This window comes from Anabrus simplex, chromosome 7 (assembly GCF_040414725.1).
Source record: "Anabrus simplex isolate iqAnaSimp1 chromosome 7, ASM4041472v1, whole genome shotgun sequence".
In the NCBI taxonomy this organism is placed as follows: Eukaryota; Metazoa; Arthropoda; class Insecta; order Orthoptera; family Tettigoniidae; genus Anabrus; species Anabrus simplex.
In genome coordinates this window covers 118,080,744-118,098,756 of record NC_090271.1, presented here as the reverse complement: position 1 = coordinate 118,098,756, position 18,013 = coordinate 118,080,744, and the positions used below count along the sequence as shown (strand labels likewise).

The window sequence follows — 18,013 nt, the reverse complement described above, 5'->3', positions numbered from 1 at the left end:
TCTTAAAACGATAAGCACCACCACCATCTTCTTTTCCGATCTCGACTGGGACAGAAGAGTACTGGCCAATGTAGAGTGAACAGCAAAAAGCATTGATATTTTTTCCCACTGCATGATTAAATCTAGGTTTACAGAGTTGTGCTCAATTGCTTCTGAAGACCAAGAGGCGGAGTATTCATTCTGGTGGACAAGAGGCGGAGTATTCATTCTGGTTGAAGAAGAATTTGTAAACTACGAAAAAGTTGACAAGCATGATACTCTAGGTGTAAGGCTCAATGGGATACTTTATGTCCTTTGGAGTGTACAGACCGGGAAAGGATAGCGCTGACGCTGAATCGGAATTATTTGACAAGGTAATCTGCTATGTGGAAAACGATACAGAAAAGAACGTGATTGTCAAGGGTGATCTCAGTTTACCAAATGACCAGTGGGAAGGTAATGTGAATTACAGGAAGCATGACTAACAAATGGCAAATACATTAATACGGCAAGGCAGCTGATTCAGAAAGTGATCGAACCAACTAGAGGGAAGAATATTCTTGACGTGGTGCTGGTAAAACCAGATGAGCTCTATAGAAAAACCGAAGTAATACGAAGGCTGATCAACAAAGATTGAGACTGATTTTTCACAGATATTTATTACTCCATTTCAGTGTTTACATGATCTTTTTAAAAGTAGTCCCCTCCTACTTCAGTGCACTTTTTATAGCGTCTCTGGTAGTCCTTGAACACATGCTGCAGACCATTCTTTGTCAGGTCCTTGAGAATCGCCTCACTTTCATTGAGCACTGCTTCCGAGTTCTCAAATCGAATGCCCCTAAGCTATGCCTTTAGTGATGGGAATAAAAAGCATAGGGTGCAAGATCTGGGCTATAAAGTGGATGCGGTACACAGGTAGCATTGAATCGAGACAGAAACTGCATTGTCAAGATGAAGTCACCACCTAGTCCGAGAAAGCTCTGGTCGTTTCTTTGCAATGTGTTTCCTCAGTGTAGCCAATACTGACGTGTAGTAACGGTCGTGTGAGGGGAACTGCATGCCGGTAAATCATTCCATTACAGTCAAAAAATGCTATCACTGATCACCATGACTTTTCCTGCAGATGGAACAACGTTTGCCTTTTTTGGTGATTTCCACACTGTGGTGGCATGTTATCCTTCAGGATCATAATGACACTTCAGCTTTTCATATGTTTCAGCGGCTGGATGGTTTAAACAAAAACGGAATTTGATTGCGCTGTACTGCTCCTCTCGCGTCACCTCCATTGTCTGGTATGTGAAATGCACGTAGCGTCTACAAAATAGAGCATTACTAGCAACGTACCGATACGAAAGTGCTGCCGCCTACGGACAGTATACATAAAACCCGCTCTTTTCAAATATGTATGTTACAGATAGGAAAGTATCACGGAAGCTACAGGAAAAACTCAGTCTCAGTCTTTGTTGATCAGCCCTCGTAGATGGTACTAGTGAACACGAAGCTGTTTCTGTTGTAGTTAAAAATAAATTTGATAGAAAGGAATGCCTTAAAAGTAGGACTATTAGGAAGTACCATATGGCTGATAAAACAGGCATGAAGGTTTAAAAAAAATGAACTATGATAGGGAAAAAAGTAAATACAAATGTAAACATACTCTGGAATAGGTTTAAAGCAATTGTTGAGGAATTTGAAAACAGGTTTGTACCTTTAGAGGTAGTGAGGAACGGTAAAGACCACTATATTACAACAGAGAAATGAAGAGACTAAGAAGGAGGTGCAGGTTGGAAAGAAATAGAAATGGCTGTGGAAGTAAGGAGAAGTAGAATGAACTTGCTAGGAAATTGAATCTAACAAACAAGTCAGCTAAGGATAAGATGATCGCGAGCATAATTGGCAGTCATATATATTTTAGTGAAAAATGGAAGGCAGGAAGGTGGAAACAGGTTCCAAGAAGGACATTCCAGGAATCATTAACGAACAAGAGGAGTGTGTGTGTGTGTGTGTGTGTGCGCGCGCGCGCGCGCGCGAGATCTTCAAAGGGCAGAAGTATTCAGTCAGCAGTATGTAAATATATTGTTTGTTACAAGGATAATGTCCAAATAGAGGAGGTGAATAATACTACAGAAGTATTAAAATTTACCTATGAAAACAACGACATTTTGAAACCGTAGAGTGTCCTGTATAACTCATTCGCAGTATCTGCATCTTACCATCCCATTAAAATCATTTCAGAAGTCGTGTTATTTGCAGAAAGCTGGGCAAAAGGAATATCTCTGGAGCTCGATCAGCATGCAGCCAGAGCTAGACCCGCGAAATTTTTTTTTTCCTATTGGCTTTACGTCGCGCCGACACATATGTCTTATGGTGACGATGGGACAGGAAAGGGCTAGGATTGGGAAGGAGGCGCCCGTGGCCTTCATTAAGGTACAGCCCCAGCATTTGCCTGGTGTGAAAATGGGAAACCACGGAAAACCATCTTCAGGGCTGCCGACAGTGGGATTCGAACCTACTATCTCCCGAATACTGGATACTGGCCGCACTTAAGCGACTGCAGCTATCGAGTTCGGTCCGCGAAAGATAGCCCGGCAGACAACGGAAAGTCGGGGTTGAAACCAGCTCCCGCCAGGAAAGAGCTCTCTATCGTAAGACAAAGTAAGAAATAAGACGCGACGCAACGAACAGTCTAATAGCCCCAGAGGTATGACCTATTTACTGGGCTCCACACTAACAGAAGAACTTCCTGTTTTTCCTGCATGTTTCATGAGTGCCAACGTCGAATTTTTGCGCGCAAAACTACCGTATGTGATATTCTAATCCAGACACAGGAAAAAATAGGTAGGGCACATCAATTAATAGAACTGAATTGTCTGTGTATCCCATTCTGAAAATATGGAATACTTTATTCACGGGGCGAATTGAGGTCGCCAGATGTCCAGCTGTAATGTATTGCTGACACGTGTGAGTATCCCGCAAGCCGAGAATTGCTCCCGTGCGGCCAGTATCCAGTATTCGGGAGATAGTAGGTCAGAACCCCACTGTCGGCAGCCCTGAAGATGGTTTTCCGTGGTTTCCCATTTTCACACCAAGCTGTACCTTAATTAAGGCCACGGCCGCTTCCTTCCCACTCCTAGCCCTTTCCTGTCCCATCGTCGCCATAAGACCTATCTGTGTCGGTGCGACGTAAAACTACTACAAACGAACTCGACTGCTCTAATTAAAGGCGGGAGCTTGATTACTTAAAAACTACCGATCGAATTGCGATCGCATTTGGCTCGAGTTAAAGAGAGACTCTTTAAATGTCTTGAACTTTAGTTATTAACGGAGCCGATTTCCTTAATTCAGCATGAAGGAGCCTCCCACCCAAGGGCCAGCGAGTTGACAATATAAGAGAGGTCGCGGCCCACGCTGGCCAGTCTCTCGACAGCTAACAAAAGACGAAGTTATTGTCCGTCGCGATCGTAAACTTTATGACCCGGGAGTGCATCTTGTGAAGTGTGTATTAGGAACTTGAACAATAGCCAGTTGAGCCTAGGTCTCAGTTTCTGTGAATAATTAAGTAGCCTGAAAGAAAAATGTGAATAAGTAAATAGCGGGAGTTGGCTATGTACAATGCCTAGCATAAAATTACGACCTGATGTCAGTCAATCAGTGGTATCAAATTCAGAGCAGTAAAAATCGTCGGTAGAGTAGCGTCGGTAGGGACAATTCCGCTATTCGCAGTAAGGATTTCTCAAGTCTTACGAGTCATCCTACTCATTCCTGTTAGTGCGTGCCGCCCTTGACTAGAGAGACCTGCCTCCTTAAGGATGCTGTTCGTGTGTTGTTGTAGCCAAAAGGGAACGTGTGACGAGTGCTGGAGCTGATTCCAATTGGATTATTTCAAGATTTGTAACGGTTGGACGGGCCTATCAGCATGATGGTCTGTCGCAGACGAGGTTCGAAGGCTGATACTGTCGTGTACAGCGCCGAGAGGATGATCGAGTAGAACTCCACCATGGATTACCCGTGGAAGGAAAAACGATCACTAAACAGATCAGATGTCATTTTATTTCTTAGCATGATAAAGAATGACCGGAGTGACATAATGTAGGATTTTCTTTTGTTTAATATATAAATGCTGTAAATAATACATGTCGTAATATTGGGTTTGATTTTGCTTTTGTCATGTTAACGTAAAATCAAGAGAGATAAATTTTCCGGCATAAAACCTAATTTTTCTTGCTGATAAGTAAATCGTGAGGAGTATTTTTGTTGTTAGTAATTAATAACATGCTAGTGAGTATGGGAAACAAGGATATAATACTATTTTTAAGCTTTCCTCAACGAGATGGAAACAGTAGCGAGTGGTGAATGAGGAATACCATGTCCAGGAAGTTGGTATTAATATTCAATATGGTTGTCGTGGGAGACAGACAGCCGGGAGCTCACCGGTCATTTAGACAATACATCACTAGCTGACACGTACATTAGTATTAAGGCATGAGCATCAGGAGCGAAGAGTTCTGGCTGAGATAGATATAAAATTGTCTTATTTTTGCAGAAAATGTTAAGGACAGTATACAAATTTCCATTGATTCTTAATTTTACTGCAGTCTGTCTGGAGTGTTTATGTTGTTGTGCGAAAACAGTGTGAAGTGCTATGGTACCAGGGGCTTGAGAGAGTGATCAGAATGTTTACGGTGAGCGATGAGAAATATGAAGGGTTGAAAAAAGGAATTAAATAATAATGATAACTCTATGCCAAAGGAAGTAGGATACGCGATATGAGAAGTAATGGGAAGGCCGAATGCCCAAAAGAATCTACGATGAGATACAAAATGAGGAATTCGAATGTTATAATGCCCCAATGTAATCGACGTGAAGAATGAGAGAATAGTGTGTAAATGAATAATAATTTTGGGAACTCTGCGGTGATATGAAATTAATGGGACAAATAAATTAATCGGTGCGATAAAAAGTTTATCCTTTCTAGAAAATAGATCTCAGAGAATTAGAATCTGACCCTGTAATAATTAAGAGGGGAATTCTTCAAGGCAATATTATTAGACCTTTATGTTTTCTTATATGCAGTATATGTAACTGATATGAATAAAGAAGTGGAATCAGAGATAAGTCTTTTTGCGGATGATGCTATTCCGTATAGAGTAATAAGTAAGTTACAAGATTGTGAGCAACTGCAAAATGACCTCGATAATATTGTGAGATGGGCAGTAGTCAATGGTTTGATGATAAATGGAGTTAAAAGTAAGGTAGTCAGTTGCGCAAAAAGGAAAAGTCCTCTCAGTTTTAATTACTGCGTTTATGGGGTGAAAGTTCCTTTTGGGGATTATTGTAAGTACCTAGGTGTTAATATAAGGAAAGATCTTCATTGGGGTAATCACATAAATGGGATTGTAAATAAAGGGTACAAATCTCTGCACATGATTATGAGGGTATTTAAGGTTGTAGTAAGGATGCAAAGGAGAGGACATCTACACATCTGGTAAGACCTCGACTAGAATATAGTTCCAGTGTATGGGACCCTCACCAGGATTACTTGATTCAAGAACTGGAAAAAATCTAAAGAAAAACAGCCCGGTTTGCTCTGGGTGATTTCGGACAAAAGAGAAGCGTTACAAATATGTTCCAAAGTTTGGGCTGGGAAGACTTCGGAGAAAGGAGACGAGCTGTCAGTGGAGAGATGGCGTAGAATGACATTTGTAGACGAATACGTTTGAGTGACGTCTTTAAAAGTAGGAAAGATCTCAATATAAAGATAAAGTTGGAATTCAAGAGGACAAATTGGGGCAAATATTCGTTTATAGGAAGGAGAGTTCGGGATTAGAATAACTTACCAAGGGAGATGTTCAATAAATTTCCAATTTCTTTACAATCATTTAAGAAAATGCTAGGAAAACAACAGAGATGGAATTTGTCACCTGGGCGACCGTCCTAAATGGAGATCAGTAGTGATTGATTGAAACTGATTAAAAAATTGAAACCACCTAGCTCGGCTCGGACGGGGAGAGTTATGAGAATTTTCTGCTTTTCTAGGAATCTCTGGAGTATAAGGTTCTCTGGTACCAAGTTTTAAGTTTCTAGAGTGCACATACTGTAAATGCCTCATTATGAAGTTCGTGTCTTTCCCATTTTGACACCGTATCTTTTTATAATTCAGCGACTTATATTGGGAATGCGAGCGTCACGAAATGTTTTCTCGAGTCCGTGGCAATTGCTTTTCAAGAATAAACAGTACGTTTGATGAAAATGTACCACTGCGTTGGCCGGTGTTTGTACTGCATCCTTCACAGAGTGACGTCAGCTGCTCCGAGAACCTCTGAGAGGAGCAATTGTGGTGTCCATTTGTGCATAAACAGTCTTACAAATATGATAACTAATAAACTTAAAATAAAAACACATAAAGTGACTTCATAACCAAAATGAGCATTTCATTTGCTGGTTAAAAACCTTCGATATATCAATTCGACCCCTCTCCCCCACACCACCCACGTGGGTTAACGTTGGAAAGCTGTCTCTGAGTCAGACATGTTGGTACCACAACTGTTGCACTGCGACCCTCTAGTACAAAGTTACATGTGGCAAAATAGGTAGCATTTCTTAATTTTCTTCATATTGACTTCTGAATGTAAACTTCGATCCATGACGTGCGTATCATTGTATAGCTATTTTCTTTTGCCCGATATACTACAGTATAGCATCGGTGATCTGAAACTCCTCAGAACTGGGGTGTTCGGATAAATGATTTTTGGATAATCGATCATTTACAGAACAATTGATGGTGAACACAAAACTGTATGTATTTTGTATCAGACGTCTTAAATAACATTACATAAAGTAATACAATGAAGTATGCCTATAGCTTAGGAAAATAAGTCCGAAACTTTATTTTGCTTCTGAGCTGAGACTCGATTTTTTGCCGCATCACATATTTTTCTTGTTCTGACCACTCCTTCACTGGATGGCAAGCTTCCATTTTCACTGTCAAGTACACGCGCGAATTTTATAATGACATCATTGTTCTTTCCAATGTCCGATATTGTTGCATTTCTAACTCCATATCCAGAGCTAAGCTTCTTCCACTAGTACCATTCTTCAACTGCTCTATTATCTTTAATTTATAGGAAACACTGATAACAACGCTTTTATGTTTAGTCGACTTTGCGAATGGCACAACTAGCGGAACTTCTACATGGAGCAACGCTTTCGGTTAACCGATGAAATGAAATAGCGTTTGGCTTTTAGTGCCGGGAGTGTCCGAGGACAACTTCGGCTCGCCAGATGCAGGTCTTTTGACTTGACTCCCGTAGGCAACCTGCGCGTCGTGATGAGAATGAAATGATGATGAAGACGACACATGCACCCAGCCCCCGTGCCCGCCAAATTAACCAAGGATGGTTAAATTTCCCGACCCTGTCCGGAATCGAATCCGGGACCCCTGTGCCAAAGGCCAGCACGCTAACCATTTAGCCATGGAGCCGGACGGTTAACCGATGTTTTGGTTGATCGGCATTCGGATAATAGATGCTCTACTGGATTACTGTTGCAATTGAGTAAGGGAAATAAGGGCAGAACTTAGGTCTTCGACTTACGGAAGCACAGGCGTCAACAGCTGTGGAATCATACGGAGTGCATGCTTCGGCTATAGAATTAGCCATTCGTGTTGTAAGGCGACAAGCCAGTAAATTATTCCCCAATAAATAAGTAATGACCCGTCTGATCGGAGCTATTCTTGCATATATTTGTGCACAGACAAACTAACATAATAACTAAGGAAAGTAACGAACACACATAGTGACTCTATAGTCAAGGAACATTTTCTTCCAGGTTGGTCATAAGCCAAAAAAATCTAGGGTTCAGTGAGAAAAAAATTGATGGTATTAACAACATGAAAGGAACTCTGCTATATGCATCGACGATGCTACATGAATCCAATACCAAGAGGATAATCCGGATACCATATAAAAGTCAGCAGTCACAATAAAAAAAAATAATAAAAAAAATCAACGCCGCAGCACAACGGGGATGCGGCGATTGAGTTATCGTTAGACCTCTTGCCTCGTGACGAGACTGCCACTAAACATCAAGCAAAATCAACGCAAATGTAATAAGTGGCAAGTGATATTAACACAACTGAGAGAATTAAATATAAAACTAAGGAAGAAGTCAACAGACGCGTCTCAAGACACATTATTGACATCTCCGCATAAAAGAAACGATATGCAGGAACGGGAGAACGAAATAAACAAGGTAGAACTATGCGTACAGCCAAACATACTGGAGTCTACCAATAAAGCAATTAAGAAGCCAAGCCAGCGTTGATTTTAGCAGACGAATAAAAGAAAAAAACAAAAAGCTGCACAAGCAATACTATACACAAAGTCTCTTATTTATCTCACCGCCCACAGAAGCCCGCCTCGTGCCAATTATCGTTAACGCGTCAATTCTATAATAATGTTATTTGCTTTAGGTCCCAGTAACTAATCTTACGGTTTTCGGAGACGCCGGCGTCAATTCTATAAGGTCACGACCATGTTTAGCTAGTTCGAGTTCCATTGGATGAAAAAATTTCACCATCAGAATGTCGGCCGACAGGTTGGGAGAGGTAGTAGTATACAATTTATAATCACTAGATTCAATTCCAAACCTCTCCGCAGTGTTTGTACGGAGTGAGGGCATATGACGCATATGATTCGTCCGTCAAATAGCGATGTTAATCCTTGGTGCTATTCCACTGGAGTAGGCTATGTTCGAGATCGCGTACCGAGCTCGATAGCTGCAGTCGCTTAAGTGCGGCCAGTATCCAGTATTCGGGAGATAGTAGGTTCGAACCCCACTGTCGGCAGCCCTGAAAATGGTTTTCCGTGGTTTCCCATTTTCACACCAGGCAAATGCTGGAGCTGTACCTTAATTAAGGCCACGGCCGCTTCCTTCCACTCCTAGCCCTTTCCTCTCCCATCGTCACCGAAAGACCTATCTGTGTCGGTGCGACGTAAAAAAAAAACAACTAACGAGATCGCGTTTCACTCTCTCCCTACCTCATCAGACAGACAGACGCGCAGGTTGCCCATGGAGGCCAAAGAGACTCGCATCAAGCGAGCGGAACATGCCCTCGGAAATACGATAATTAAACCGCACATATACGTTGTCGCGCACAAACACCTACAGCCATGTTGAGCGAGCGAGTTGGCCATGCGGTTGGAGTCGCGTAGCTGAGAGCTTGCATTCGGGAGATGGCGGGTTCGAATCCCACTCTTGGCAGCCCTGAAGATGGTTTTCCGTTGTTTTCCATTTTCACATCGAACAAATACTGGGACTGTACCTTAACTCAGTCCACGGCCGCTTCCTTCCCAGACCAAACCGTTTCCTATCGTCGCGTCACCGATTACCTTCCATGTGTTAGTGGGACATTAAACCACTAAAAGAAAAAAGATCTGCCGTGTAGAGACGCAACGAGCTCCGTGTTTTTTTTTTTTTTGTGTCTACGAGTATATTCACACATCACTAAATTTTGACTTCCATTTATTAGCAGAGATATAATACCACAGTTTGATGAGAGAGTTCCAAAGTAAATCATGGTTACTACTCACCAAATTGTAGCCTTGGAGAGCTTTAGTATAGTTGCCGACTTTGACGTGACCTGCAGCTTCATCACAATGGAGCTTTCCTCCCGGCCCAGTATTTTTCTTCTTTCCATTTTTCTTGTCGCGGCCTTTTGAGGCCATGGCCCTGAAAAACGAAAAGAGAACTTTGAAGACATTCTTGTGTGGTTAAAATAGGCTTTTAAAGTTTTTATATGGTGAGTGAAGTCACTAATGTCTTCTAAAAATATTTTCATAGTCGGGTTGGTTAGCACTTTACATGAGACGTTTGCAGACATGAACACCTGGCAAAGGTGAAAGTTCAAGTTATCTTCAGGATTGCCAATTGTAGAAGAAATAACTGTTGCTGCTGAACTTATTTCTCCTAGCAACATTAGCAATATGCACAGCTGCAGATTTATGCTGCTCAAGATTGGATTTCTGCTCAAATTTGACCTGAAATAAAAATTAAAGACTTAAGTATATTTCACCAAGCGTGCTACGATATTGCAGTGCAGTTTTCAGGTCAGTTGTGGCTACTAACTTACCTGGGGCATGCTTGACAGAAGACTACCTTATGCCTATTGCTCACGGTAAAATGTTTCGTAAAATTTGTTGTACAATTAATTTTATAAAAATTTGGTGAAAACAAGTTGTGTTGCTCACGGTAAAATTATTTTATAAAATCCGTGGAAACATCGGGATGACCATCTATGAACTCACTTCTGAACTAAGATGTACATGTGCTGCCATCTATCGATAAACTTATAAACCAAGAATCAGTGTGTTTGAGAGTATGGCTCCAACAAACAAAGCAAAACTTGCTGCTTTAGCTGCAATTATATATTGTACGGTGGTAAAAAGGAAGAAAAGAAATGCCAGGAAATGCTGGACTCGGGATTGGATCAAAGGAAGAGAAGAAGGTAGAGGATTGCTGTCCTTGGTCGAAAATTAGTTGGGGTTAGAAGAACAACATTCATATAGGAATTCGGCGATTGTGTTTTCTGCCTCTCTTCTTGCATTTCTATTGTGGTAAAGTGGCGTTTTAACCTCGTATAAATATGGATATTTCTGGTATTCGTCCAGTAAAACACTAACAGCTTCCTTAGTCCACGCGAGTCCTGCCATTTTACAAAGAAGTGTTTGTTTACTATCGAGCTTCACAATCTTCTCACGACGTAGCGCCAGCATCATCGTGATGTCAGCTTCGCTGATTGGTTCGTTTCGTAAAATTAATTTTACGGAATAGAACATGTCCTATTTTATGAAAAGTTTTATCAAAGGTTTTGTAAACTTTGAATTTAACCGTGAGCAACATAAATTTTATAAAATTAAATTATTGTACAATAAATTTGACAGAAAATTTTACAGTGAGCAACAGGCATTACTCTTCTACACTGCCTGACAAAAAAGTTCAGCACCCAGAAGAAATGGTCCAATATTATCCCATTTCGGTATACATGCATACCATTGATGTGTGAGTAAATGATTAGATTTACGAGGATCTGTACTGTGTAGAACGCCCACCAGAGTTCATTCGTGATGTACCGTCCTGTTGTCCGTAAGTGTTACAAGTCAACTGCCGTCAGTCAGACAGTTAAGCAAGACGTGCAGAGAGGACTACGTAAGGTACGAAGCACCCGCGATGATTCGAAGACGCGTTAGGCAGCCTATCCACCAACTGGCAGCATTTGACAGAGGCCGCATTGTGGGACTTCATGAGAGTGGTTGGTCGTATCGTGCAATTGCCAGGCATGCGGGACATTCAGATGTCACAGTGGCTCGATGTTGGACTCAGTGGATACATGAGGGCAGCCAATCACGTCGTGCAGGTTCAGGTCGACCACGAAACACTACCCCGAGGGAGGACCGTCATATGGTGTGCCAACCCTTGCAGGATCCCGTAACTTCGGACTCGCCATCCACGAACATGTAATGAACTCTACAACATCGTACGAGTTCCCAAATAGTGTCTCGACGACTCGCATCCGCCGGATTGGGGTCCTACCAACCATGCGTCAGTTTCCATTGACACCATTGACACGCCTGCGTTTGGAGTGGTGCCTTGCCCGGGAGGCATGGACAGAGGACGACTGGTATCGCATTATGTTCAGTGATGAGTCCCACTTCTCCATAACCTCCGATGACCATCATATGCGGGTTTGGCGGCGTCGAGGGCAGATCCTGACCATATTGTGGAAAGACACACAGGCGTAATCCCTGGTATCATGGTGTGGGGAGCCATAGAATATGCGGTCAGGTCACGTCTAATAGTGCTTCGACAGACTTTGACGGCAGAGCGATACGTCACAGACATTCTGCGACCGCACGTCCTACCCTGGGACAGTGTTCCATCAAGATAACGCACTTCCACACACAGCACAGACTGCCTAGAGCATGTTGAGGTCCTCCCGTGGCCAGCAAAATCCCCGGACCTCTCCCTCAGTGAACACGTGTGGGATGACATTGGAAGGGGTCTCCGTTCCAGTACCAAACTGCGGGATCTGGAGGGACAGCTGCAACAACTGTGGACGAACTTGCCTCAGGATAGGATCCAATGGCTGTTTGACACCATTGCGGCCAGTGGGGTGCGACACTCCACTGACCTGGCGCCAACATTCCACCTGTAACTGCCAACGGCTTTGTCTCTTTCATCCCATATTGTAAGCAGGTCAATAAAGGCACATGGTCTTTCAGCATATGCAGTTTCATTCACTTTCAACCACTCCTAGGTGCTTAACGTTTTTGTCAGTCAGTGCACAGACCTTGACTTTACCATCCGTAATAGCATTCCATTCTCGAATTTAGGCCTTATTTCGCTAAATAATAATTAAAGTTAAAGTATTTCAGCAACCTTTCACCATAACTTGCGCTTGCTGTATTCTGTGGACGACTGGAGGCTACTTTGTTACCCTCCTCCTGACAGTCTATCAGCTGTATCAGTGTGTCACCTATGTCACATATGCAATAGGGGGCATGGGACGTGCTGCATTGAATGGCAATAACCTGATTTATCTCCGTTCTACTTCTTATTTTATTTTATGAAATACCTCCTCTCATGCAGAGGCTGCTTTGCGACAAAGTATACTTTTACATTTATTTTTAGAAGATAAATAGATATACTGTACTTTATAAATGTTGAAGGTAACCTAATTGTAACAGTGATTTCTTAGAATTATCAGTGAACCCCTTAAGGCTATGATGGCAATCTCCCGTAACGCTGTAACTGGCAGAGACATCTGTTTCCAGAAATTAGCGGCAAAAGCGGGAATCGTTCCCCTTGCTCCAATCATCAGACCTACTATGTCGATTTCCTCTATCTGGTATTTATCCCTGTAGTAAGGAATTGTTGGTAAGTAAATATTCCTTTTCTCTAGGTTAACATCTGAGGGCTGCGACTTATGGCTTTCAAAGCGAATTGTGGGGTCGATGATGTAACCTCTCTTCTTATTCTTGAAAGCAATGATGTCAATCCTTCTGTGGCTTCCGTTGTCCGCTAAGCCATGAACCTCTTCAAATACCTGGAAACCATGGTATTTTAGCATTGCCGCAATTAACGAGCGAATGTTATGATGACGCGTATTCCATAAAAGTAGAAATAATTTTTACGGTAAGTTTCAATGGAAAAATAGCATTATACATTTGAGTAAATTCAAACAGATATTTAGGTTAATTTTAGGTGTCAAGCCCTCATTTAGGTATTTTTAGGTGGAACGAAATTTCCGTATTCCGCTTCAGGAAGTATGAAACGAATATATATCTTGAAGTCTGTTAATTAAATATCGAGGAAAACAAAGGTTAAAACCTAAAGATCCAGGCCATAATTATAACGTAGTCTCTACTACATCCTAAGAATTTTATTCTAACATGGTAGCTTATGCTTTCATGGCCAGCATCACGATAAACACAGAATTTCATCCTCCTGTACTTACTACATCATCTTTTGCCACCGACTGAAGGAAAAAGAAATATGTATCTGGAGGTGGTCTTCATTTCCATGAGTAAACAAAGAGACTGTCATCTTTTCTAAATCGAAAAAGGAAGAGTTCAAAATCTTGGATCTATGAAGGAGTCAAATAAAGACAAAGGCGAGAAGTGTAGACTGTCCAAACGTCGTACACGCACTACCGTCGGAATGGCAAAAGACAAGTGCTGAACCAAAAGAGGTCGTATTCATTTTTTCAAATGTTACATCAGTACTGTTTATAGTTTACATCGATCACTTGCTCAAATGTATATAGGTCTACTTTATAAAGACGTAACACTACCAACTAACACAGAAACACACAATAGTGAATACATTCCTCCACATAGGGTTGGCGACAATGTGGTTCGAACCCACTATCTTCCGAATGCAAACTCACAAGCGCGCTCCCCTAACCACATGTCCAACTCGCTCGGTGGACGCTTAGATGCATGAAGACTGATAGCTCAATGGCACAACTGTCTGGAATGAAGATGTACGTATGCATGTCACATTGCTTTCTATGTATACTTGGTAACATTGGTTCAGCTCTTATTCTCTTGCCGTCCCAGCGGTAGTCCACTTACGAAGTAGGATGGGTCTTTCAACTTCTTGCCTTTTACGCGCCTTTCCGATCTTATTCAGATACCCTCACATTTCCAAGTTACCAAATTCTTCTTTCTTCATTTATGTAATGCTCATAGTCTCGTTTCCCACTCTGAAAGTTAAAATCACCTCAAGACATATTTCTGCTTTTTTTGTATTGTATGGCCAGTATCAAAGGAGGAGGAAATACAGGCAGGAGGAATGAAATTTCTTAGAATTTTATGTCACAGCGGACAAGGGGAGGGAGATTAAGATATATGAAGAGAAATAGAGATGAAACAGTTAAGTGAACGGAAGAAGATAAATTGGGGTTGTTTGAACATACACTCGCGTGCAAAAAGAATTGGGAATCATGAAGGAGCCATCGCACGGGCACGCATCTGGATAGAAGTACAGAACATGGTAGTTTTTTTTACAATTGGCTTTACGTCGCACCGACACAGATAGGTCTTATGGCGACGATGGGCTAGGAGTGGGAAGGAAGCGGCCGTGGCCTTAGGGTACAGCCCCAGCATTTGCCTGGTGTGAACATGGGAAACCACGGAAATTCATCTTTAGGGCTGCCGGCAATGCGGGTTCGAACACACTATACCCCGAATGCAAGCTCACAGCTGCGTCCCCCTAAACATACAATTATAAAGAAAACATTCACAAATATTGTACCGCACCAAACATTTGTTGCAGGTTAATAAACGTATGCAGAATGCATTTTCAACGGTGTTGGAACATCCGAAGCACGGAGACAGGTGGTGTCAGGCATGGAGGCATACAAACGTCGGATGTTCTCCTGAGGAAGATCCTGCCACAGCTGGCGCAAATAACCCCCCAAATCTACCGTAGTTGCTGGTGGCTGACTTTGCCATCCAGTCTGGTTCCAATCGTTCTTGATGGGCCAGAGGTGTTGAGACATTTCTGGCCAATGAAGCATGTTAACATCACGGAGGAAACCAGAGATATCCATGCTGTGTGCGACTGGACAGTATCCTGATGGAAAATGGGTCTGTCGCATCGCACTAAGAAGGAAAGCACACACGATCGCAGAATTTCTTGGGTGTATCGTTGCGCCGTCAGGATTCCTTCATTGACCACCAGTGGGGAGCGAAAAGCGTAGAACGTGACACCCCACACCATGACACCTCTCCCTGGGGAAGTGTGGATCTCAACGCTGATGGAGACGTCTCCAGACTCGAATTCGGCGGTCGTCTGTGTCCAGAGAGAACAGTGATTCCTCGCTGAACACCACTCTTCACTAATACGCAAGCTGCCCTGCTGCCTGTTCCTGGCAGAAGTTCAAACGTGCTCGGCGATGCTCACATCTTAATAGTAAACATCTTAAGGGACGCCGTGACAACAGACCCTGCTCTGCTAGGAGTCTGCATATGGTATTGATGGGCACGTATGCCCAGCTGCCATATGTCTCTGAATGGTGCGCAGTGACTTTCGTGGGGTGCTTACAGATTGTCGCTCGATGAAACAATCCTCCCTGCAGATGCTCCACCGGGGTCGATCCTAGCCCTTTCGACGCCATGTGTATGTACCTTCAAGTTCAGTTCCGGATTATCCAATAGGTCATCTACGGGCCGCGCGCTGTTAGGGGCCCCAAAGACAGCAGATCAAATTTCAGACCCCATATAATAAATGATGTGGCTGTGTGAAATGCGGATAAGTCTACGAACAAAATTACGAGTAGTTTCTGGCAGGTTCCTGGCTCAGTCCGGTGGTATTTGAAGGTGCTCAAATACGACAGCCTCGTGTCAGTAGATTTACTGGCACGTAAAAGAACTCCTGCGGGACTAAATTCCGGCACCTCGGCGTCTCCGAAGACCGTAAAAGTAGTCAGTGGGACGTAAATCAAATAACATTATTATAATATAATATTTGTCGTGCGAATAGCACTTGTCTTTCATACAGTGCATGCAGCTCGACACCTGTTACCGTAGTTGACACATCAGTATGTCCCAAGCGACCTGTTTTACTGTCCAAATTTCCTTCCATGTCATACAACCTCTCTTAAAAGCAAAAGGCAATTGATATTTCCAAATGTCATGACAGTGTTGAGAATTTATGAGAGTTTCGTGATAATAAGTGCTTCTGCTAAACAGACACTTTACAATTGAAACTACTTCAGCGTTTTCATAGAACTTAAGTGGTACAAAAATAACTAAGTTCTCATGCCATTATGACATATGACATCTGGAAAAAATAAAATGGTTGGAGATATTCATTTTAGCACAATATTAGCTTCCTCTATACGACAGTGTACGATATATTTGATACTGAATAGTTTATATTTCGTAGTCTTACAAAATATCATGAACAAACTATTAAAGGTAGTACATTCATTTCTTAAGATTTGTTAGGATAATACAATGAAGAATACAAGAATAAACGACTTAATAATTTATCCGGCATAATCCTCACACTAGCACACAGGCCATTGCACAGGAGACTAACATCAGCCGGGCGTCTATTTTGCGGATATTGCATACCCAGCGGTTTCACCCGTACCATCTGCACTTACACCGGGAGCACCATGGTCATGCTTTGGAAGCCCGGGTGGTTTTCTGTCAATGGACCCTCACTGATCCTGTCCTTTTTAGCGACCATCTTATGTACGGACGAAGCGCGGTTCCGCAACAATGGAACCGGTAATCGAAATATTATGAACCTCTGGAGTGTGGATAATCCCCATATGGGTACGACAGACAGCTTTTCAGGCACAGTGGGTAGGAACGTATGGTGTGGCATTGTTGATTATCATCGCATTGAGGATCATCTGACGCAAGAACGCTATGTGCGGTTTCTCCAAGAGGCATGGAGGTCTTCTCTTGGAGCAGGTGCTGTGTTAAACGACGTAACTAGCTGAAATCTTGTCGCATGTTTCCTAGCCTCTTCCAACCCATATTTGTACCATATGCCACCATATCAGCGGCCGTTCAAGATTCCTGCTGTTTTCTAGCCCATAAACACACATCTTGTTATACAAAGTATTACCCCGGTTTAGGGAGAAGGGCCGACCGATGTTCTGAAACAGAATAGTAGCGAACGCGGCGGGTTGCATAAAACTAGATCGCAAGGGGCGGGTGAACCACCCCCGGTAAATGATATGAGTAAAGAACTGGAATCACAGATAAGGCTTTTGTGGATTATGTTATACCGTACAGAGTAACAAATAAGTTACATGATTGTGACCGACTAAAAAGAACCTCGACAATATTGTGAGATGGACAGCAGTAAATGGTATGATGGCAAACGGGATGAAAATTCAGGTTGTAAGTTTCACCAAGAGAAGTCCTCTCAGTTTTAATTACTGTGTTGGAGAGGGTGAATTTACTTCATGGGGATCACTGCAAATACCTAGGTGTTAATAAAAGGATTTTCTTTTACAAGTGCCGGGCTGAGTGGCTCAGACGGTTAAGGCGCTGGCCTTCTAACCCCAACTTGGCAGGTTCGATCCTGGCTCAGTCCGGTGGTATTTGAAGGTGCTCAAATACGACAGCCTCGTGTCGGTAGATTTACTGGCACGTAAAAGAACTCCTGCGGGACTAAATTCCGGCACCTCGGCCTCTCCGAAGACCGTAAAAGTAGTTAGTGGGACGTAAAGCAAATAAAATTATTATTATTATTATTATTATTATTATTCTTTTACAAGTTACTTTACGGCGCACCTACACGGACAGGTCTATTTGGAACGATGGGATAGGAAAGGGCTAGGAATGGGAAGGAAGCGGCCGTAGCCTTAACGTATAACCCCAGAATTGGGAGGGCGGCTCCTTTTCTCACCAGGCGGGATGACATGGCTGGACAGTAGTTGTAGGAGTGGCGCCTTACACGTGGACTGGTTTCTCGCCCGTGTAGGGGATCAACAAATTAATTTTAGGACTAG

General features: G+C 42.6%; 1 protein-coding gene across 1 annotated transcript in view; it reads right to left on the bottom strand.

The window, feature by feature from the left end:
* The window catches only part of LOC136876954 (outer dynein arm-docking complex subunit 4), a 244,289-nt gene that overhangs the window by 111,104 nt on the left and 115,172 nt on the right, over positions 1 to 18,013 (bottom strand). The window contains exon 2 of the mRNA XM_067150723.2: positions 9,567 to 9,705. Coding sequence (XP_067006824.1) covers positions 9,567 to 9,701 — 135 coding nt within the window. The 5' untranslated portion in view covers positions 9,702 to 9,705. The remainder of the gene's footprint in view (positions 1 to 9,566; positions 9,706 to 18,013) is intronic.